The sequence below is a fragment of the Nycticebus coucang genome, chromosome 21 (assembly GCF_027406575.1).
Source record: "Nycticebus coucang isolate mNycCou1 chromosome 21, mNycCou1.pri, whole genome shotgun sequence".
In the NCBI taxonomy this organism is placed as follows: Eukaryota; Metazoa; Chordata; class Mammalia; order Primates; family Lorisidae; genus Nycticebus; species Nycticebus coucang.
This window is the reverse complement of record NC_069800.1, coordinates 52,043,058-52,066,520: the sequence shown is the minus strand read 5'-3', so window position 1 is coordinate 52,066,520 and position 23,463 is coordinate 52,043,058. Positions and strand designations below refer to the sequence as shown.

General features: G+C 40.3%; 1 protein-coding gene and 2 non-coding genes across 3 annotated transcripts; 2 read left to right on the top strand and 1 right to left on the bottom strand.

Moving 5' to 3' along the window:
• Nucleotides 1–12,537: 12,537 nt before the first annotated feature.
• Nucleotides 12,538–12,642, top strand: LOC128574319 (U6 spliceosomal RNA). The gene has a single exon (XR_008376696.1). It is a non-coding gene; the product is annotated as a U6 spliceosomal RNA (small nuclear RNA).
• A 2,133-nt stretch (nucleotides 12,643–14,775) lies between these two features.
• Nucleotides 14,776–14,882, top strand: LOC128574285 (U6 spliceosomal RNA). The gene has a single exon (XR_008376662.1). It is a non-coding gene; the product is annotated as a U6 spliceosomal RNA (small nuclear RNA).
• Nucleotides 14,883–17,068: 2,186 nt separating this feature from the next.
• On the bottom strand, nucleotides 17,069–17,985 carry LOC128573658 (WAP four-disulfide core domain protein 10A-like). Its single transcript, XM_053574008.1, has 2 exons — nucleotides 17,886–17,985; nucleotides 17,069–17,217 (listed from the first exon to the last, which is right to left on the bottom strand). Exons 1-2 carry the CDS (start codon nucleotides 17,983–17,985, stop codon nucleotides 17,069–17,071), a joined length of 249 nt encoding a protein of 82 aa, XP_053429983.1.
• Nucleotides 17,986–23,463: the final 5,478 nt, after the last annotated feature.

Below are 23,463 nucleotides of genomic sequence, written 5' to 3'. Positions count from 1 at the left end.
TCCTTCCTAGTTTCTGGTAGAGGTCAAGAGACGTAAAATGAAATGAAGGTGTGTAGCAAGAGGAAGTGCTTATGGAATTTCTTCATCATTTATCTCCTGGCTGTGGCCCACTGCCCAGCCAACAACAGACACACACCTAAGCTGAGCATTGACTCTGTCAAAAAGTGTCTCTCCATCTCCCACGTCAAGTTTTCCTCTCGCTGAAAAAATATTTAAATGTGTTGCCTTCCCTTGATTAAAGGATAATTCAAATTCAGTGTGTAAAATTCTTGGTTTTTGGCTGGGGCTAGGTTTGAACCCGCCACCTCTGGCATATGGGACCTGCGCCCTACTCCTTGAGCCACAGGCGCCGCCCTCAGCGTGTAAAATTCTTAAAACACAAAAAGGCACAAGGAAGAAAATGAAATATTTCTAGTAATTCCACTATATTGGAGCATGCTAGTCTCTCTCTCATGTGTACATGGATATGAAAAAGAATTGTTTTTATAAAACTGAAATCATAGCAGGCCTGTTGTTATACAAAGACTTTCATCAAAAAACTGTTTTATTGGGCAGCGCCTGTGGCTCAAGGAGTAGGGCACCGGCCCCATATACTGGAGGTGGTGGGTTCAAACCCAGCCCCGGCCAAAAACTGCAACAACAACAACAAAACTGTTTTATTAAGATATAATAGACATACAAAAAGCTATACATATTTAATGTATACAATACGACTTTGAAGAGAAGTGTATAGTCATGTAGCCATCATCATAGTCTTGGCCATAAAGATATTTATCACCTCCAAAAGTTTCCACCAGCCCTCTTTAGTTATTATTTGGGGAGTGTGGGATAAAAAACACTTAATGCGGCTCGGCACCTGTGGCTCAAGTGGCTAAGGCGCCAGCCACATATACCTGAGCTGGCGGGTTTGAATCCAGCCCAGGTCCGCCAAACAACAATGACAGCTGCAACCAAAAAAATAGCTGGGTGTTGTGGCGGGCGCCTGTAGTCCCAGCTACTTGGGAGGCAGAGGCAAGAACATTGCTTAAGCCCAGGAGTTGGAGGTTGTTGTGAGCTGTGATGCCACAGTACTCTACCCAGGGCGACAGCTTGAGGCTCTGTTTCAAAACAAACAAACAAACAAACAAAAAAACCCCACGTAATGTATGATACAAGATATACCCTCTTAGCAAATACACTATTGCTAGCTATGGGCACTATGCTATGAAACAGATCTCTCAGATGTATTAATAATAACAATAATTATGTATTAATAATAACAATAATAATAAATAATAATAATTATAACAATTAACAGCAATCATAATAACAATAACAATAAATAACAATTAATAATAATAATGTATTAATAATAATAAAGTATAATAACACTTTATACCTTTTGACTAATGCCTTCCCATATTATCCTTCCCAAGATGCTGGTAGCATTCTAGTCTCTGCATCAATGCATTTGAATATTTTATTTTATTTATTTATTTATTTATTTATTTATTTATTTATTTTGAGACAGAGTCTCACTACGTGGCCCTGGGTAGAGTACTGTGGTGTCACAGCTCACAGCAACCTCAAACTCTTGGGCTTAAGCCATGTTCTTGCCTCAGTCTCCCAAGTAGCTGGGACTACAGGTGCCCGCTACAACACCCGGCTATTTTTTGGTTGTAGTTGTCATTGTTCTTTGGTGGGGCCGGGCTGGATTCGAACCCACCACTTCTGGTGTATGTGGCTGGCGCCCAAGCCAACAAACTATAGGCACTGAGCCTGCATTTGCATATTTTAGTATAGAGTCCACATTTAAATAAGATCATGTGGTATTTGTCTTTCTGCATCTGGCTTATTTCACTAGGCATAATGTCCTCCAGGTTAATCCATGTGGTTGCAAACAGCAAGATTTCGTCCTTTTTTTTTTTTTTTTTTTGGCCTGCCACCTCCGGTATACGAGGTGGTGCCCTACTCCTTGAGCCCAGGTGCTGCCCAGATTTCCTCCTTTTTGAAAGCTGAATAATTCTGTTGTATGTGCATACTATGTTGTCTTTATCTATTCATCCATGAATGGACATTTAGCTCGTTTCCATGTCTTAGCTTTGTGAATACTGCTGCATTGCACATGGGGGTATAGATATTTCTTCAAGATCCTGATTTCAGTTTCTTTGGATATAATGAGAAGTGGGATTGCCAGATCATACAAGGTAGGTCTATTTTTAATTTTTTGAGAAACCTCCATACTATTTTCCATAGTGGTCACGCCAATTTATGTACCCATAACAGTATATAAGAGTTCCTGATGTTAGAAAATGTGGTTAAGGGTCTCTCACAACACTCATTTTTAAAGTAGAAAATGATCACAAACATGGTATTTTTTGGAGGCGTTTTTAGCGTAGTTTCTTTGAAGAGAGCTATGCTCTCTTAATTCCAACTCTCTTAAGCCCAAATGACTAGAGAGGCTTTAATTATACTTTTCACAGATCTGTACATGTGCTCTCAGGATTTGTGGAGACACAATAACAAGGGTCTGTATCAGGCAAAAGATCGGGGGACTGGCTGAGATGACCTATGAAAACAAGGAAGAGGATGCAGCTTGCACTATGGAATTCGATAGGACAAGGGATTCAAGAAAGCAAGTGTGGGTTTGTACTAGATTTAATCTACACAGATGACCTGGAAAGGTCCTGGGATCTCGGCAGAAGGAAGCAAAAAGTAGGTGGTGAGGTGGCAAGAATCTAGAGAAGGAGTCACAATAGACCAGCCAGAAAGGAGATGGATTCAGCCATATCAAGAGAATTATGGGTAAGAAATTTCCACCAATTGGGATAGGGAGAGACTCAAAGAACCCATGAAAGCATCCGTGACAGTGTCCACTTTAAGCATTGCTAAGCCCAGAAACCCAAATGTACATGAATACTTGTCAAAAAGAACTGCCCTGAACCCTTTCTCTTTTCTTCCTCCTCAACCTCCAAAATGGCACTTAACTGGCTATGGGAGGAGCTGTGGCAGAAAAGAGAGAGAAAACTGACCTCTCTCTCCCCCATTGGCAAGTTTCTAGCTATGGGAGAGGCCACAATTTCAATTTAAGCATAGCATTTTGACTGTTACATGAGCTTAGACTTTATATAGTCTAAATTTAGTAGAGTCTTGTGAATGATTAGAAAGTCCAATTCTATACCCAAAGCACTCATACAGAGCAAAGATCTAGCCTCTCTGAATAAATTTTAAAGGGCCAAACGAGAAGCCTTTGAACATATTTCCAAAACACTTTCCATGAGCATTTTCTAACATACTAGTCATACGTGTCATTAATATTTTCCCATTCATCATAAGACATCTGAATATTTGTAATTTCTCCTCCTTAGAAAAACATGTCATTGATAAAATTCTTGTGGCTAAAATTCTGTTAAATCTATTATTAGCTTAAGAGGACAAATCTGTCGTTCTAGAAATTTATAGATCCTGATTGAAAGATACTGTCTATTTTATGCCATAAATAGTTGTTTCTACTTTTTTTTCCATTAGCATTGGCTTATTCTACCAACAGGATACACAGCTCATCTCCATTTATCAGCACTGAGGATTAGTGATGTAGTATTGGACAGAAAACAAAACACCAACTCCAGCACCAGAGAGAGCTGGGCTTGAATGGATCCCAATTCTAACACATTTAGCTTAATATAACTTATAAGTTCAGACAATCCGTAACTTTTTAGAGCCTTGGTTTCCCCACCAATAGTATGAGAATTATATTAGTATCCACATTGCAAATGCTGAATATATGAAGCACTCAGCATAGGGCCTGGCACACAATATATAAAATAAATGTTGGCTATCATCATCATCATCATCATCGAACTCTGTTACCTCCTCTGGAAGGGTGAAAGTTACTTAATTGGCTGGATTGTGATCTTTCTAAAAATTTCAACTATTTAACCTACTTGGAATTAATTCTGGTGATTGGATGACGTTCTAGCCTTCATTCATCTGTTCAAAATTCATTCACCCCACAAATATTTGTAGTAAGTAACAGCTAGAACCCAGGCATTATTATAAGCACTGAGAATAAAGTAGTGAGAAAAGATAACAAAAATCCCTGCCTCCATAAAGCTCAGAGTCTTGTAGAGGGGACAGGCAATGAATAAGCTATATAATAGAAATACATAATATGTTATATGGAGATGGTGTAAAGGTGAATAAGGTTAATGAAGAAAGGGTTTAGACCTGGAACAAAAGGAATGTAAAATAGGTGCTCGCTGTTGGTTACACAGCGCACTGGTGTGTAGGAGGTGGGACGTGGAAAGAGGAGGCTAAATACTGTTCAGAAAATGTTACCGGTCCTTTCCACACTCACTCCAAGCCTGCTCCTTCAAGCTCCTGAATCTCAACAGAAAAAAGCAAAAACAAATGGTCACAATGTAGGGGTGTATGGCCCACCTTTTGGGTACAGGACATAGCTACAAGAGGGACTCTACCTGACAAATTCAAATATTGTGATTTGGTTGTTTGTACCCTCACATTAACCTGAAATTTTAAAAAAAAGGGTTAATGTGACAAGAAATAGCAAAATAAATAAGTTCATTGATTAATTAAAAAGCAAATACAAAGGAGAAGTCTGGATACTACAAATTACATAGTCATTGTAGAATTAAGGTCCGTTTCCCTGTGAGTAACCAGTTTTTCCTGAAAGTCCTTATTTTTGCTTCTGTATTTTTCACCAAGCAGAAGAAAACCTACATGTGCTGTTTGAAATTCCTTCATATGCTCAAAAGCATGAATAATATCTACATTTTAAAAGATATAAAACTTTCGAGAAGGATTAAACTTATTCTCCCCTTGGAATATTTGAAAAACTATAAAATAGAACAATAAAGGTTTAGGCACACAGACTAATAAGATGGGCTGCCTTTAACTTACTTTTTTTTTATTTATTAAATCATAGCTGTGTTAATTCATTTTAAAATATTATTTGAGGCAGGGGGTGGTTGGTGGCTCATGCCTATAATCCTAGCACTCTGGGAGGACAAGGAAGATGGATTGCTTGAGCTCAGGAGTTCAAGACCAGCCTGAGCAAGATCAAGACCCCACCCATCTCTTCTAAAAATAGAAAAACTATCTGGGTATGGTGGCGGGCACCTGTAGTTCCACTTACTTGGGAGGCGGAGGAAAGAAGATTGCTTAAGCCCAGGAGTTTTAAGAAATTGGAATTTTTTTTTTTATTTTAGAGACAGAGTCTCACTTTGTTGCTCTCTATAGAGTGCTGTGACATCACAGCTCACAGCAACCTCCAGCTCTTGGGCTTAGGCAATTCTCTTGCCTCAGCCTCCGGAGTAGCTGGGACTATAGGTGCCTGCCTCAATGCCCGGCTATTTTGTTGTTGTTGTAGTTTGGCCGGGGCCGGGTTCAAACTTGCCATCCTCGGAATACGGGGTCAGCACCCTACTCACTGAGCTACAGGCGCCGCCCAAGAATTAGAATTTCTATTTCTGAGCTATGACACCATGGCACTCTACCCAGGGTGAGAGAGTGAGACTGTCTCAAAAAAAAAAAAAAAATATATATATATGTATACATTATTTGGAAATACTTTCTAAGTCACCGGAGGAAGAAGAATGTAAAGATCATCTGTATACCATTTATCCAGGTTTACTTGTTTTAAAAATCTCTCCTAATTCCCTCATACTTTTCTCTCTTCCCCCGCCTCCCAATGTTTTAAACAATTTGAGAGTTATTTATCCTGGCCCTCACTTCTAAATATTTCAGTGAGAATTTCTTTTCTGTTTTTTTTTTTTATTGTTGGGGATTCATTGAGGGTACAATAAGCCAGGTTACACTGATTGCATTTGTTAGGTAAAGTCCCTCTTGCAATCATGTCTTGCCCAGAGAAGGTGTGGCACGCACCAAGGCCCCGCCCCCCTCCCTCCTTCCCTCGAGAATTTCTTAATTGGGAAATTATCTTACAAGATCATACTACTTCATTATCAACTTCCTTAAAATTAACCTTGATAAAATATGCTTTAGCTATTCTACTCTGAGTATTTCATAGCATTCACCCAGTAACATCCTCGGCCTTTTATTGCATTAAACTATTTGAAGAATACATCCAACGTTTTCTTTTAATTGAACATACCTCATTTGGATATGAGATTCCTTCATGATTAGATTCAAGTTATCCATTCTCCATGGAAATACTATGCAGGTGATGTTGTGCCCTTCTTAGGATATCACATACAGAAGCACACAATGCCCATCCATATTAGTGTTCTCTGCCTCAGTTTCTCCATTTGAACAAGGATAAACATTTATTCTATAGAAGGACAGGGCTAGCATGATCTTGGGGGCATGATTTGGACAGGGAACCCATCTAAGCAACCCCAGTCCCAGGGTCCTGAACTCTACCTACCTCTGAAGATTCCTGTGTGGAAATGCTGATAACTGTTTGGCTGGTGACTTTTCTTCCTCCCCTCTAGAACTGTGAAGCCCCTACACAGTGGGTAAATGGTGGGTGGAAACAATTTCAATGACTCTGATTTTAATTATGCTTCTGGTGATAGCAGATCTGTGAGTACTGTTCCAAAGTTGGGTACACACAGAACATTTCCCCGGAATTCCTTATTTTATTGCTTTCTTTTTCTTTTTGCTGCAGGCAACAGAGGCAGAGATAGAACACTGTGGACCTGCAAAAGCCTTCCCTCCTCCAAGACACACGCACACAGAGAAGTCTGGGTGATTATAGAAGTGGAGAGATGATCTATGCATCTATTTTTTTTCTAACATTACATGAGGACCTTTGCAAAGCCCTATCAACTAATTTATTACTACTTATATTATTTATAATTTATCCATTTATTAATTTCGCTATTGCTAGCTTCAGCCTAACACTACCTCATCACCAATCCCTTGTGGCTTTTGTAATGAAAATAAGATCTCTTCCAAGAGAAGGAAGTCATATCACATGAAGATTTAAAGCTCAATAACACTATAGAGTTAAAATTAAAAGTCTGTTAAAACTCTAAAATAAATAAATAAATAAATAAAAATAAAACATAAGCTCAATTTGAATCCTACTTCCCATTTACTTTGGGCAAGTCACTAATCCTCTCTATGACTTGTAAAATTCCCTCAATTGTAAAATAGGATTAATAATAACACTCTCTTAGTAGAGCTGTTGTGTGAATTCCATGAGTTATTATGTGTCAAGAACTGAGAGTCAAGGTCTGGCATATAGGCTATGCTATGGAAGGCTTGTTAAATAAACCAATGAAATCCTCACTGAAGTATCCAGAATCACGCAGTTTAACACAAAATTCTCTATGTGTCAAATGTTTAACATGTATTCACTAATACTCACAATACCCTGTAAGTTTCGTGCTGCTGTAATTATTTTACAGAAGCAGAAAGTGAGGAGTTAAGCAATTCGCCTGAGGCCACACAGCCATGTCCCTTGAATCTACAAGATTTGAAAGGAAGTGAGTCCAGAGCAGGGATGCCAGACGATGAGGCCCTTCCCATCACCAAGGCCACTCTCTCCCAAGTCTCTTTATGATACTAGCCAAAGAGAGAAGTCAGGGGCCAAACTGAATGTGCATGACTCTGGGTCAGTCTTGACTGGGGCTGGGAGTATTCCCAGAGTTGCTTGGCTGGAATGAGAAAGACGGAGAGGGGAAGAGAAGCAAAGCCTATGGACTGCCCTATTGTTCTCTTTTCTAGCTCTGTTTCCTTGCTTCTTCCCATCTTGTAATATATCCTTGACCTTGACCTTTACGTGAGGTCCCTCGTCACTGCATCTCATTTACTTCTCTCTGTGGGAAAAAAGTGGTTTCTTTCCAAAATCTTATTTTTTCTTTTGCACTAATAAAAGAGCAATCCATGCTTAGTGCATAAATCTTATAAATGTATGAAAATGACAACTAAATTAAAAATCACTGTTAATCTTGTCACCCTGTGATAACATATATGCATATGCTCCTGGAGTCTTTTTCTTATATGCATATATAATTTTTACATAGTGAACAATCCTGTGACTGTTTTTTAATTTTATGTATATGATGAGTATTTTCCTGTAGGCCTAAATATTTTTGAAAACTTCATAGATTGGCAGAGCTATGTTTTTCCCTATTTTAGGAATTATTTCATTATTATTATTTATTTATTTATTACAATTAAATCCTTGAATATTTATTTATTCCCTAGGAAAACCAATGAAAGTAGTAGGGGAGAGATATAAGGTTCCATCTGTGCATAAATATTGCCAACTCTCTCTTCATAATGTTTGAGCTATACTGGTACCAAAAGAGTATGAGTCAGCCTATTTTCCCTCACCCTGACCTTCAACATAAATGGTGGGATGGTTCAGATAGTAATTCAGAGAAGTAAACAGGCTACTGATTGGAAGTTGACAATTGTACAGGGCCACAATCACAGACTTTAAGCTCATCAGACAAATTCAAAATCCAACTTCATCACACTAACCGTGACTTTGTAAGTCATTTCTTCTCTCTGAAACTCCATTTAATCATATGTAAGAATGGGAATAAAAGCATACCTCAGAGATATTGCAGGTTTAGTTACAGACTGCCACAGTAAACCAAAGTCCCATGAATGTTTTAGTTTCCTGGCGCATATAAAAGTTATGTTTATACTGTAGTCTATTAAGTGTACAATAGAATTATGTCCAGAAAACAATGTACATACCTTAATTTAAAAATACTTTATTGCTAAAAAGTGTTAACAATTAACTGAGCCTTCAGTGAGTTATAATCGTTTTGCTGGTGGAGGCCCTGCCTTGGTGTTGATGACTGCTGACTGATCAGGGTGGTGACTAATGAAGGTTTGGGTGGCTGTGGCAATTTCTTCAAATAATACAACAATGAAGATTGCTATGTTAGTGGACTGTGCTTTTCACAAAAAATTTCTCTACGGTATGTGATGCTGTTTGATAGCATTTTACCCACAGTAGAATGTTCAAAATTGGAGTCATGCTTTGAAACCATGCCACTGCTTTTATTAAGCAAGTTCATGTAATATTTTAAATGCTTTGTTTTCATTTCAACAACGTCTGCAGCATCCTCATCATGTGGAGAGTCCATCTCATGAAACCACTTTCTTTGCTCATCCATAGGAAGCACCTCCTCATCTCTTCAAGTATTATCATGAAACTGAAGAGATTCAGTAGTGTTTCCAGGCTCCACTTCTAATTCTAGTTATGCTGCTATTTCTACCATATCTGCAGTGACTTCTTCCACTGAAATACTGAACCCCTCAATGTCATACATGAGGGTTTGAATCTTCTTCCAAATTCCTGTTAATGTTGATATTTTGACCTCCTCCCATCTAATCACAAATGTTCTTAGTGGTACATAGAATAATGCCTCCTTTGCAGAAGGTTTTCAATTTACTCTTCCCAGATCCATCAGAGGAAACACTATTTATGGTAGCTATGGCCTTACAAAATGTATTTATTAAACAATAAGGCTTGAAAGTTGACATTACTCCTTGGTCCATGGGCTATAGAATGCTGTGTTCATGGCATAAAACAACATTAATCTCCTTGTATGTCTCTATCACAGCTCTTGGGTAATTGGTTGCATTGTCAATAAGAAGTATGTAACATTTGAAAGGTGTCTGAGTCCAATAGTGGACTCAAAACATTCCATAAACCCCATAAACCATGCTATAAACAGATGTGTTGATATCCAGGGTTTATTCCATTTAGAGAATACAGGTAGACTAGGTTTAGCAAAATTCTTAAGGACTTTAGGATCATCCAGACAGAAAATCCACAGTGAAACATTAGACTCACCCTACACAATAGACCAAAGGGACCTAATAAATATTTACAGAATGTTTCACCCAACAGCTGCAGAACTCATGGTCTTCTCCACAACTCATGAATTATTCTCAAGGATAGAACATATATTACGCCACAAAACAAGTTTCCAAACTTTCCAAAAATTAAAAAAACGGAAATCAAACCAAATATTTTCTCTGATCACAATGGAATAAAACTGGAACTCAATAATAAGAGAAACATTGGGAAATATACAAACACATGGAAATTAAACAATATGCTCCTAAATGACCAGTGGGTCAATGAAGAGATTAAGAAGAAAAATTTAAGGGCTGGGCATGGTGACTCACACCTGTAATCCTAGCACTTTGGAAAGCCAAGACGGGGCGGAGGGGGTGGGGGGGAGGTGGGTGAGTCTCTTGAGCTCAGGATTTTGAGACCAGCCTGACCAAGAATGAGACCTCATCTCTAAAATATAGCCAGGTGTTGTGGCAGGCACCTATAGTCCTAGATACTTGGGAGGCTGAGGCAAGAGTATTGCTTGAACCCAAGAGTTTGAGATTGCTGTGAGTTACGATGCCACAGCACCTACCAAAGGCAACAAAGTGAGACTTAGTCTCAAAAAAAAAGAAAATTTGGGCAGCGCCTGTGGCTCAACGGAGTAGGGTGCCAGCCCCATATGCCGGAGGTGGCGGGTTCAAACCCAGCCCTGGCCAAAAACTGCAAAAAAAAAAAGAAAAAAAAGTAGAAAAATTTAAATATCTCAAAACAAATGAAAATGAAATCACAATATTTTGAAGCCTGTGGGATATAGCTAAGGCAGTAATAAGTGGAAAATTTATAGCAATAAGTACCTACATCAAAAAAGTAGAAAAGCTTTAAATAAACACCCTAATGATGCATCTCAAAAAACTGGAAAAACAAGAGCAAATCAAATCCCAAATTAGTTAGAAGAAAAGAAATTATAAAGATAAGAGCAAAAATAAATGAAATTAAAACCAAATAGAGTGTGAACATGAAGTTTGTGTGTAATTTACTACGTTAAACTATTTAAATTGAATGCAAACTTTAGGTCCACTCGTGTGTGTGTGTGTGTGTGTGTGTGTATCCTTGTACCAAATTTTTGTATTATTAGTCATATATATTTATACATAAATATATATGTGTGTATAAATATATATGACTAATAATACAAATATTTGGTTTTTTGAAAAGATAAATAATACAGACATCTCTTTAACCAAAAAAGATAGAAGACCCAAGTGAATAAAATCAGAGATAAAAAAGGAGACATTGCAACTGATCATACAGAAAGCCAAAGGATCTTTCGAGACTACTATGAGCAACTAAAATTGGAAAACCTAGAAGAAATGAATAAATTCCTAGACACATTCAACCTACCGGGACTGAATCAGGAAAGAATCCAAAACCTGACAAGTAGTGAGATAGAAACATCAAAGATATAGTAAAGTGTCTCAAGAATGGAAGAAAAAGTACCCAATGTACTCATCCCTACTATGAAACTAATTTAGGACCTTCACATGAAAGCTATAACCCAGCTACAACCTAAGAATAGGGGGAAAGGGGAAAGGGTGGGGAGGGAGGGGGGAAGAGGGTAGAGGGAGGGGGATTGATAGGATTACACCTGCTGTGCCTCTTACAAGGGTATATGTGAAACTTAGTAAATGTGGAATGTAAATGTCTTAGCAAAATAACTAAGAAAATACCAGGAAGGCTATGTTAAGTGTGTGATGAAAATGTGTCAAACGGTCTATGAACCAAGTGTATGGTGCCCCATGATCACATTAATGTATAAAACTATGATTTAATAAAAAGAAAAGAAAAGAAAAAAAGAAACATCAAAGAAAAGCCCAGGACCTGATGGCTTTACTGTTGAATTCTACCAAGCATTCAATAAACTAATACCGGTGCTACTTAAATTATTCCAAAAAAATAAAAATTAAAGAGGAAAGGATACCCTCAAACTCATTCTACGAGGCCTGTATCACCTGATTCCTAAAACAAAAGGCACAACCAAAAAAAAAAAAAAAAAAGAGAGAGAGAGAGAAAACCATAGGTCAATATTGCTGATAAACATAGATGTAAAAATCTTCAATGAAATACTAGCAAACTAGTATTAGAATTCACCAACACATTAAAAAGAGTATTGAGCATGATCAGGTGGGACTCATCCCAGAGGTACGATGATGGTCCAACATACACAAATCAATCAATGTGCTACATCATATTAACAGAATGAAGGACAAAAACCATATGATCATTTTGATTGATAATAAAAAGCACTTGATAAAATTCAACATCCCTTCATGATAAAAAAAAAACAAACTCTTACAAATCTAGGTGTAGACGGAAATTACCTTAACACAATAAAAGCCACATATGACAGACCCATCGTTAGCGTCATACTGAATGGTGAAAAACTGAAAGGCTTTTCTCTAAGATCTGGAACAAGACAAGGATGCCCATTTTCATCACTCTTATTCAACATAGTACTGGGAATTCTAGCTAGAGCAATAGGACAAGAGAAAGAAATAAAAGGTGTCCAAATTGGAAAGGAAGAAGTCAAATTATCCTTGTTTGCAGACGATATGATCTGATGTCTAGAGAAACCTAAAGATTCCACCCCAAATCTTTAGAACTGACATACAAATTCAGTAAAGTTGCAGGACACAAAATCAACATACAAAAATCAGTAGCAGTTCTATACGCCAAGAGTAAACAATCTGAAAAAGGAACCAAGAAATGTGCTTGCCTCAGCAGCACATACACTAATATTGAACCATGCAGAGAAGATTAGCTTGTTCCTGCACAAGGATGACATGCAAATTCGTGAAGTGTTCCATGTTTCTTCTTTTTTTTGAGACAGTCTCAAACTGTCACCCTGGGTAGAGTGCTATGGTGTCATAGCTCACAGCAACCTCCAATTCTTGGGCTCAAGCATTCCTCTTGCCTCAGTTTTTCTTTTTCTTTTCTTAGTTAGAGATGGGGTCTTGCTTTTGCTCAGGCTGGTCTCAAACTCGTGAGCTCAAACAATCCACCCGCCTTAGCCTCCCAGAGTGCTGAGATTACAGGTGTGAGCCACCTCACCCGGCCAAAGTGTTCCATATTTTTGCACAATGTAAGGATGTTCAGCATGACCCCAGTTGTGAAGTCCTCAACTACAACTTGAACTTTACCTTAGAATTGAAAATAATGTAACCTAAACAATTGTACCCTAAACATGCATGTTAATCTGAATTTTTTTAATCCCTTAAAAAAAGAAACTAAGAAAATCCCACTTACGATAGCTGCAAAATAAAATAAAATTACTAGGAATAAACTTAACCAAAGAAGTAAAAAATCTCTATAATAAAAACTATAAAACATTAATGAAAGAAGTTGAAGAAGACACAACAAATTAGAAGGACATTCCATATTCATGGAGAGAAAGAATCAACATTGGCAAAATGTCCATATTACCTAAAACAGATTACAGAAATAGAAAAAATAATCTGAAAATTCATATGGATCTACAAAAGACCCATAATAGCCAAAGCCATCCTGAGGGAAAAGAATAAAACTGTAAGAATCATGTTACATGACTTCAAATTACACTAGGAACCAAATCAGCATGATAGTGGCATAAAAACAGACACATACACCATTGGAACAGAATAGAGAACCCGGAAATAAATCTACACATCTATAGTGAACATTTTTTTTTCTTTCTTTATATCTATATTCTACAAAATTTTTATTTTAAATTCTTTTTTTTTATTGTTAAATCATAGCTGTGTACATTAGTGCAATCACCTGTACCCATTCTAAGATGCACCATAGATGTGGCCCCACCAATTACCCTCCCTCCACCAAAACCTCCCCCCTCCCTTCCCCTTCCTTGGCCCTTTCCCCATAGTCTTGTGCTATAGTTGGGTTATAGTCTTCATGTGAAAGCTATAATTTAGCTTCATAGTAGGGCTGAGTACATTGGATACTTTTTCTTCCATTCCTGAGATACTTTGCTAAGAAGAATATGTTCCAGCTCCATCCATGTAAACATGAAAGAGGTAAAGTCTCCATCTTTCTTTAAGGCTGCATACTATTCCATGGTATACATGTACCACAATTTACTAGTCCATTCGTGGGTCGATGGGCACTTGGGCTTCTTCCATGACTTAGCAATTATGAATTGGGCTGCAATAAACATTCTGGTACAGATGTCTTTGTATAGTGAACTTTTATCTTCAACAAGGTGCAAAGAACATACCGTGGGGAAAAGACAGTCTCTTCAATAAATGGGACTGGGAAAACTGGATATTCATATGCAGAAGAATAGTACTAGATCCTTATCTCTCACCAGATACAAAGATGAAACCAAAATGGATTAAAAACTTAGATCTAAGACCTAAAGCTATGAAACTGCCAAAAGAAAACATTGAGGAAATGCTTCAGGACATTGGTCTAGGCACAGAGTTCTTCAGTAATACATGTACACACGAAGCACAGGCAATCAAAGCAAAACTGAACAAATGGGATCACATCAAGCTACAAAGCTTCTGCACAGCAAAGGAAACAATCAACAAAAGGAAGAGATAACCCACAGAATGGGAAAAAAATATTTGCATAGTACCCCTTTGAAAAGGGTTTAATAACTAGAATACATAAGGAGCTCCCATAACTCAGTAAGAAAAAAATCAAATGATCTGATTTTAAAATGGGCAAAGGGGGCCGTGCCTATGGCTCAAGGAGTAGGGCGCCAGCCCTGTATATGGGAGGTGGTGGGTTTAAACCTGGCCCTGGCCAAAAACTGCAAACAAATAAATAAATAAATAAAATTAGAAAAAAATATATTTAAAATATATAGGTTTAAAAAAGTATATAAAATAAAATGGGCAAAGGATCTGAATAGATACTTCTGAAAAGAGAAATGGCCAACAGGTATATGAAAAAAAAAGCTTGACATCATTAGCTTTCAGAGAAAAGGGAATTAAAACTGCAATGAAGTGCTCGTTTCGGCAGCACATATACTAAAATTGGAATGATACAGAGAAGATTAGCATGGCCCCTGGGCAAGGATGACACGCAAATTTGTGAAGCGTTCCATTTGTTTTTTTACATGGATGGAGCTGGAACATATTCTTCTTAGCAAAGTATTTCAAGGATGGAAGAAAAAGTATCCAATGTACTCAGCCTACTATGAAACTAATTTAGCTTTCATATGAAAGCTATAACCCAATTATAGCCCAAGAATATGGGGAAAGGGGATAGGGAGGGGAGGGGGGAGGATGGGAGGAGGGAGGGTAATTGGTGGGATTACGCCTGCGGTGCATCTTACAAGCGTACATGTGAAACTTACTAAATGTAGAATATAAATGTCTTAACACAATAACTAAGAAATGCCATGAAGGCTATGTTAAACAGTTTGATGAAAATATTTCAAATTGTATATAAACCCAGCACATTGTACCCCATGACTGCATTAATGTACACAGCTATGATTTAATAATAAACAAAAAACTACAATGAGATATCATCTCACCTTGGTTAAAATGGATTTTATTGGCTTGGCGTCCATAGCTCAATGAGTAGGGTGCATACACCAAAGGCAGTGAGTTCAAGCCCAGCCCAGGCCTGCTGAACAACAATGACAACTGCAACCAAAAAATAGTTACAACCACAATGGAGAACAGTATGGAGGTTCCTCAGAAAACTAAAAATAGAACTACCATATGACCCAGCAATCCCACTGCTGGGTATGCACCCAAAGGAGGGGAATTCAGTATATTGAAAAAATATTAGCACGCCTATGTTGATTGCAGCACTATTCACAGTAGCCAAGATTTGGAATCAACCTAAGTGTCCATCAACAGAGGAATGAATAAAGAGACTGTGGTACATATTCACAATGGAATATTATATAGTCGCAAAAAGAATGAAATCCTCTCCTTTGCAACAATGTGGATGGAACTAGAGAATATTGCATTAAGTAAAATTAGCAAAGCACATTAAGGCAAATCTCCAATGTTCTCACTCATATGCGGCTGGTAAATATTAAAAATAATTGCTCTCATGGAGACAGAGAGTAGAATGATGGTTACCAGAGGCTGGGAAGGGAAGCAGACAGGATGGATAAAGTGGGGATGGTTAATGCATGCAAAAATATAGTTTAAATAGTTAGATACAATGAACACTATTTGATAGCACAACAAAGTGACTATAATCAATTAGGGGATACATTAAAAGACTAGAATTGGAATGTTCCTAACACAAAGAAATGTTAAATGCCTGAGGTTATGGATCCTCCAATTGCCCTAATTTGGTTAATTCATTCACATTGTATGCCTGTATCAAAGTATCACATGTACCCTATAAAGATATAAATGGTTAAGCGTACATGATAAATAAATTTTTTATTAAAAACTAAAGAGAATGAGTCCATAAAGAAGAGTGTTTGGGGGAAAGGGAGGGACCATTCAGTTCACGGAAGGTGCTGGCATCAGTTCAGGTGGTGGTCATCTTGCTGGGTAGTGGACAGGAGAAGGTTGGGGGGGTCAGTACCTCTGGTCTCAGGTAAATGGAGAGAAGTGAGAAAAAACAAAGTTGAAAGGAAACACCCTCTTCTAGCCACATCAGATCTTCTCATGCTCCTATGGCCTAGGGCATGTCACCTGACTTCCCTGGGGCTCATTCTCCTCAGTGTAGAGACTTAGTAATGTGAACCTCACAAAGAGATTGGGGGTCACAGCATGAGAGCGCACCAAGCCTAAGGAGAGGACAGCAGTGTCTCCCTTGGGGGCGACCCATTCTGCGCCCCAGGTTCCAACCTCCACCTCGCTCTTGCGGAACAAGTCCTCCCGGCTCCAGGGTGAGCAGTGCTCTCCTTAGCACTGGGAAATGCTGCGCTTGGCCAGTTTCTCCCTGGGGCCCCTGGTTCAGAGAGTGGAGCAACAAGGGGGCTGGGCCTCTGGAGGCTGCAGGGCTGTGTGGGCCAAAGAGAGACAGAGGAGAGAAGCAAAACCAGAGAGAGAGATCAGGGGCCAGCGCCCGAGAAGGATGGGGCATCTGTGGGGGCTGCACTGGGTTCTGCGTGATCACAAGCAGTGGCAATAAAGGAGCCAGAGCCCCTGGGCATTTGTTCTGGTTTATTTGACAGGGACAAGGAGTTCAAACTGTGGGGAGGCGGCGTTCCTGTGGATGTCTTTGTGCCTGTGATTTGAGGTCCTCCTGCTTGAGACGTGGGCACAGTCTCTAACGGAGGGGTGTGGGGCAGGAGGCACCGCCCAGCTGTTCCTCCACTCACAGAACGCTCATGCAAACATTTCCACAGAAGATGGAACAGCATATGTTATTTGCTTGACATTCTTTGTGAGATTCACAGAGGTGTCTGCACAGATAAACTGGAGGCCGTTTCTCACAAACTTTGATTTCTTCAGACAGGGGTATTTCTGAAAAGGAGCAGGAGAGGGCTGAATGAAAGCAGGCAGCAGAAGACCCTTTTCAAGTTTAAAGCTCCTCCAGGACCCCAGGACCAAGGTCCCCATCATAACACTCCTAGACTTTTCAGAGCACCACCTCCTGCCCATCTCCAAATCCTAGTGACTGGTAGTGTCTTCAATCCTGTTTCCCCATCCCCCACCTCTTTCCACCACCCCGCTCCTGGTCCTTCTACTGAGAACTTTAACTTTCCCTCTACACCCCAAATTTTGCCTGCTCTGTGTGCCATTTCTACACCTCCACACACCCCATACCCATCTCTGGGCGTCACTCCTCACAAACGAGCATCCATTAAAGAACAATTGTCTTGTTTTCCCATCACGTTCTCAGCCCTGATGCACCTTTCACTAGGGTGTGTACCCTGGGTCTCTGGATGTTTCAAGTGGCCAACAAAAGATGTAGGTGTCCCCTTCACTCCCATTACTATTCCCAGAGCTGGGTAAAGGGGCATGAGGTCCCGAGACATCCTCGAGTCTGCACAGTGCTGTGGGCAGTGCTGGATGTGCAGACAGGTACCAACTCCCGGGTCTTGCTTAAAGCGGGCACAAGCCTCTCCTTTCCCCTCCCCAAGTCCCCTTCCCCCATCCCCTCATCCCCACCCTGCAAGCCTGTCACATACCGGGCACAGTCTGCATCCTCTTCCGGGTACGGTGTCCTCCCTGGGCCTGCAGCAGCAGCACACAGAGAAACAGGATGGGCAGCAGAGCCTGGGGTGGCATGACGGTGACCAGAGCATGAAGCCCTAACTCTGGCCAGGACACCACAGACTTCCCCGCAGAGCTGTGATGGAAAGAGCAGGAAGGAAAGAGCATGATCCTCAGCTCCTCACTGCCTCCACTGGCCAAGCCGGGGCAGTGCAAGACAGTCCTTGCTTCCTCCCCTTGACCTGTCCCCTACCTGTCCTCCCTTAGGTGGGTTGAGGCTTCTGCAGGAATGACACCTCCTCTCACATAACTAGCCCTCTCTTCTTGCTGACGGCATTTTTCTTGTCTGAAAGATATCACTTATTTCTGGTTTCTACTTACACAATGTTTTACAGAAGAGCAAAGAGAAAAATGAACTTCTGAAAACAGAAGTGCTTAGAATGAACCTATGTTTCATTGTATTATCTTTTAGTTTCTCCGTATATGTAATATAAACCATCCTTTGTTTTCTCACTTTTTTTTTTTGAGACAGAATCTCACTCTGTCATCCTGGGTAGAGTGATGTGGTGTCACAGCTTACAGCAACCTCAAACTCTTGGGCTTGAGTAATCTACTCTTGCCTCAGTCTCCTGAGTAGCTGGGACTTACAGGCATGTGCCATCATACCCAGCTAGTTTTGCTGTTTTTAGTAGAGACGGGGTCTTGCTCTTGCTCAAGCTGGTCTTGAACTCCTGAGCTGAAGCAATTCCCCTGCCTTGTCCTCCCAGAGAGTTAGGATGACAGGCGTGAGCCACCATGCCCAGCCTGTTTCGTCACGTTCCAGGGGTCCTCAAACTGCGGCCCCAATGAGGCAGTGTGATTGTATTTGTTCCCATTTTGTTTTTTTACTTCAAAATGAGATATGCGCAGTGTGCCTAGGAATTTGTTTACAGTTGTTTTTTTTTAACTATACTCTGGCCCTCCAACGGTCTGAGGGACAGTGAACTGGCCCCCTGTTTAAAAAGTTTGAGGACCTTATTCTATCCTCTAACACTTTTATTTAATTATTTCAAAATTTCACAAAACATGGTTTTCCATTTTCATGCAGCTCTCATTTAAAATAAACACCAACAGGGCAGCGCCTGTGGCTCAAGGAGTAGGGCACCGGTCCCATATGCCGGTGGTGGCGGGTTCAAACCCAGCCCCGGCCAAAAATCACAAATAAATAAATAAATAAATAAACGCCAACAGTCAAGTATTTGTGTTGAACTAGTTACTGATACTCTAAACAATGTCACATTGAGCATTTTAAATCAGAATTCTTGTGGCCGGGTTTGGTAGTTCCCACCTGTCATCCTAGCACTCTGGGAGGCTGAGCTCAAGTCATCCAGCACCCTGGCCTTGGGGTGCTTTGCTGCTACTAGAGGCAGGGTTGCTGTCAGCAGCTCCTGGAGGCAGTGGTTGCTGTGGTGGTGTAAGGATAGGGGGAGGGATCCTGTGCTCTTGGCTGATGCCGCTACAGGGGAGGCTGCTGCTCACAGCCTGGGCAGGCAGGAGTCAGGCTTTGGAAAGTGCCCACTTTCGTTCCCTTCATTCCCGGAGCAGTCTTCCTGGTGTGCCGCCCTGCTCCTTCCCTGGGGACTGGACTTCATACAGGGTAGATTGCTGGGGACTCTGCCCCACTGCTGGGTCCAGCCAGCATTATATTGCCATAGCTCTTGGGGTGGACACCAGGGGATTACAGTGGGGGCTCCAGGATGTGGAGATGCAGGGGTTTTTGAGTCTGAGGGCAGGATGTAGTCTGTTGGCTCTTGGGCACTCAAAAATGGCACCCTGCCATAGCTGCCGGTTGTGTGTGTGTATATGACCTGGGGTGGGTTCTCTGCCTGGAGCAATGCCCCACAGGGTCCTGTGTGGGCAGAGGAGATCTCCGTGGCTAGCAGCGTACCAGTCCCTGGGAATGCAGTCCACTGGGGGCCTCTCATGTTCCCTTTCCTGGGCTAGGGAGCCTCTGGCTCAGCTGCTCCTGGGGGTTGGAGGTGGAGCTGGCTGCCTCTCCTCCCCTCCTTCTGAGCCTCAGGTGTTTCCTATGACTTCTCTATTGAATTCCAGTGTCCCCTGTTTAATACTTTATCTGAGTTGTGATTATTTGTTTGTAATCTTGTGTGTAATCCTGTGACTTCTCTATTGAATTCCAGTGTCCCCTCTTTAATATTCTATTTGAGTTGTGATTATTTGTTTGTAATCTTGGTTCCTTTTTTCTGGAAAAGGCAGTGTCTTATGCCTTTAGACAGTGTCTCATGCCCCACCACTACCTAACAACATGACTTTTCAAAAAATTTATTTGAATAGATTTAGGGTCTACAATTTTGTTGCTGTTGTTATATGGATGAATTGTGTCGTGGTGAAGGCAGGTCATTCAGTGTACCCATCACCTGCATAGAGTACCTTGTACCCCATGGGTAATTTTTCATCCCTCAGCCCCCTTCCACGTGCCCTCCTTCTCAGTCTAGAATGGCTGTTATACCACTCTCCACGAAGCTGCACACCCATTACTTTGCTTCCACTCATGAGAACATGTAGTATTTGTTTTCCACTCCTGAGATACTTCTCTTAGGATAATGATTTCCAGTTCCATCCAAGCTGCTGCAAAAGATCATTTCATTATTTTTTGTAGCTGAGTAGCATTCCATGATATGTACATATGTGTAGATGTGTGTGTGTGTGTGTGTGTATACAAGGCCTGAAAATTAAGTTTGCAAACTCATCCCGGAAAAGTGCTACATACCTCATTGTTGAATATCACTACAGTCACCTTCAAGGTCCTCTCCTTGAGAAGCTGTGCCCTGATACCAGTGCCTGATCCACCCTTCAAAGCAATTTTGGAACTCTTTTTTCTGGAGTGGCCATCAGAGCTGTTGTCATATTACACTTGATGTCTTGAATGGCATCAAAATGTCTTCCTTTTAACATTTCCTTTATCTTTGGGTAAAGAAAAAAGCCATTGGAGGCCAGATCAGGTGAGTAGGGAGGGTTATTTCTTTGCTGGCTAAAAACTCTCTCATGGACAGTGGCATGTGAGCTGCAGCATTGTCATGATTCAAGAGCCACACCTTTCGCATGCCAAGATTTTCAGTTAATATTTTCCTATTTTTTTATTGACATTTACTTGGTCTGCTATGCTTCTCATAGTCAGATGATAATTTTGACACATAATCTAATGAATTTTTGCAATGTTTTCATCAATTCTGCTCATTACTGGCTGCCCCGATCTCTCTTTACCAGGGATACTTTCTCTTCCCTTAGAAAATTATTTAATACATTTGTACACTGCCATTTTCTTCATGGCATTATCTCCATAAACTTGGAGTAACATGGCTCTGATTTTACTTTCACTTTGCCAAGTTTAGCAAGAAATTTATAAATGTGTGTTGTTCTGATTCAAGCTCTGACATTCTCACAACAGCACACAAAGAAGTCAACAATAATGAACACCACTAAGCAAGACACCACCACATCAACACAAATACAGCTGTGAGACACTGATATGCCAATGTTATGAAACCTTACCAAGCTATTTGTACAGTACCACCAATGTAAGCACACGGTGGCAAGTTTGTGAACTTAATTGTCAGATATGTGTGTGTGTGTGTATACACCACATTATCTTTATCTACTCATCAAAGATGGGCACATAGGTTGATTTAATATCTTTGCAATTTTGCATTGTCCTGCTATAAGCGTATGAGTGCAGGGGTCTATTATTTTTATATACAGTAGAATTTCCATAGTTGATCACCTCCCTACACAGACCACCTCCTTAAATCGACCTGCTTTTCATAGATCAGACACGTACCATAAGAATTTAACAGTATATTAGTTCTAGTTCCTTATGTTGACCACCTCTGTATGCTAATCATTTTGTTACAGTCCTTTGGGTGGTCAACTTACAGAGGTTCCACTGTAATTTTTCCTAGAGTTTTAAGTCCAGAATTTCTTTGTTGATTTTCTGCCTTGGATGATCTGTCTAGTTCTGTCAGTGAAATGTTGAAGTCTCCCATTACTATTGTGTTGCTGCTGAAATATAACTTTTCTATGCACAGAGAAACTAAAAAACTCTTGTGACTTGCTTTATTGTGATATTTGTTTAATTGTGGTGGTCTAGAACCAAACCTGCAATATCTTTAAGGTATGCTGTATCCTGGGCTGAATTGCTCCTATACAGACATCTCATGTCACTGTAAAATATTCTTGTAGACAGGATTGTAGAAAAGGAAATCTTCTCTTTCAGAGTCCCAGTTTCTTACCCACTTGACTCTTCTTTGAGTCACAGGCGCTGCCCGCCCCCCATTTGACTCTTCTAATAGCTCCAGGTCACATGTATATGTGTCCAATATAACACCTCTCTCAGCATTTGGTGAGCAAATCTCTCCACCTTAACCAACAACCTTGTGACAAGTTCTTGGTGCTAGATTTGATTACTTCTCTTCCTTCATTTGCTAGGTAGTCATCTGCATTTTCTAAAATTCTTCCTATTCATCCCTTTTTATCTACATAAAAGTCAGCATTTGGTGGGAAATAATGTTATGTTTTGACTGGCAAAGGAGAATCAATCCTGAGAGAGAGGGAGTAATAAATAAAACATACAAGAAGTGAAGATAGATGTAGACGCTGTCCTTAACCCCCTAGCTATGGTGGATTCAGAGCGTCAGATTCTGGTGACATGTAATTTATTTCTGCTGGGGGTGACCTCATCTGTAACCCAGGTACACAATGTTCCTCCCAGCTTATTAGCAGATCCCACCTGCATCTAAGGAACCTACTGCTTGCAGATGGGTATCAAGGGAAAGGATTTGTGATGCAGTCAACTTGTAGTTCCTAGGTAGTGCTTAAAAATTTATCACAACCAAAATCGCCATTAAGTTCTTGGCTTTTGAACATTGAGTGATTTTTTTTTTGCTCTTCTGCCTCCATTCTGGCTGCCACCCCCATCCCATAACAAGAGGCCAGATAAAAGAGCTTTCAGTGAGTTACTGCAGACACTCATCTCAGGCACTTTCAGAGGTAGGTGGCGGTAAGAGTCTTGAGGCACAAGCTTTTATTTGTGGCTTTCTTGGATGAGTTCCCAGCCCAGATGATGTCAAAACTATTCCTATAGTTGGGAATTATCGTCTCCTTTGTTCAAATAAGAAAATTGAGAGAGAGGAGACATGACTTGTCTGAGGTTCTGTAGGTAAGAAAGATGGAGATGGAACAAGATATCAGCATTCTGGACTCTAAACCCTGGGGCCACCCCCAGCAGAGACAAATCACATGTCACCAGAATCTGATGCATCTGAGTTTACCATAGCCAGGGGGTTAAGAACAGTGTCTACATTTGTCTGGGAGGATGAGGTCAGTAGTTGTTTGTTTTTCTGATGCTTGAGGGTGCCAGAATTTGTCCTATACTCTATTACAGGATGTCCTGTGCATGAGATGTCCCCATCCTGGGTCTGATGATGTTTCTCTCTCCTGGGATCATTTAGACGTATGAGGGATGGAAAGAAGGGTATTGGGCATCCCCAGCATCCTAAG

Coding starts and splice junctions, on each gene's coding strand:
- LOC128573658 (XM_053574008.1), bottom strand. CDS start 17,985: ATGCCACCCCAGGCTCTGCTGCCCATCCTGTTTCTCTGTGTGCTGCTG. Junction 17,218..17,885: donor GAGGATGCAGACTGTGCCCG/GTATGTGACAGG, acceptor GCTCCTTTTCAG/AAATACCCCTGTCTGAAGAA.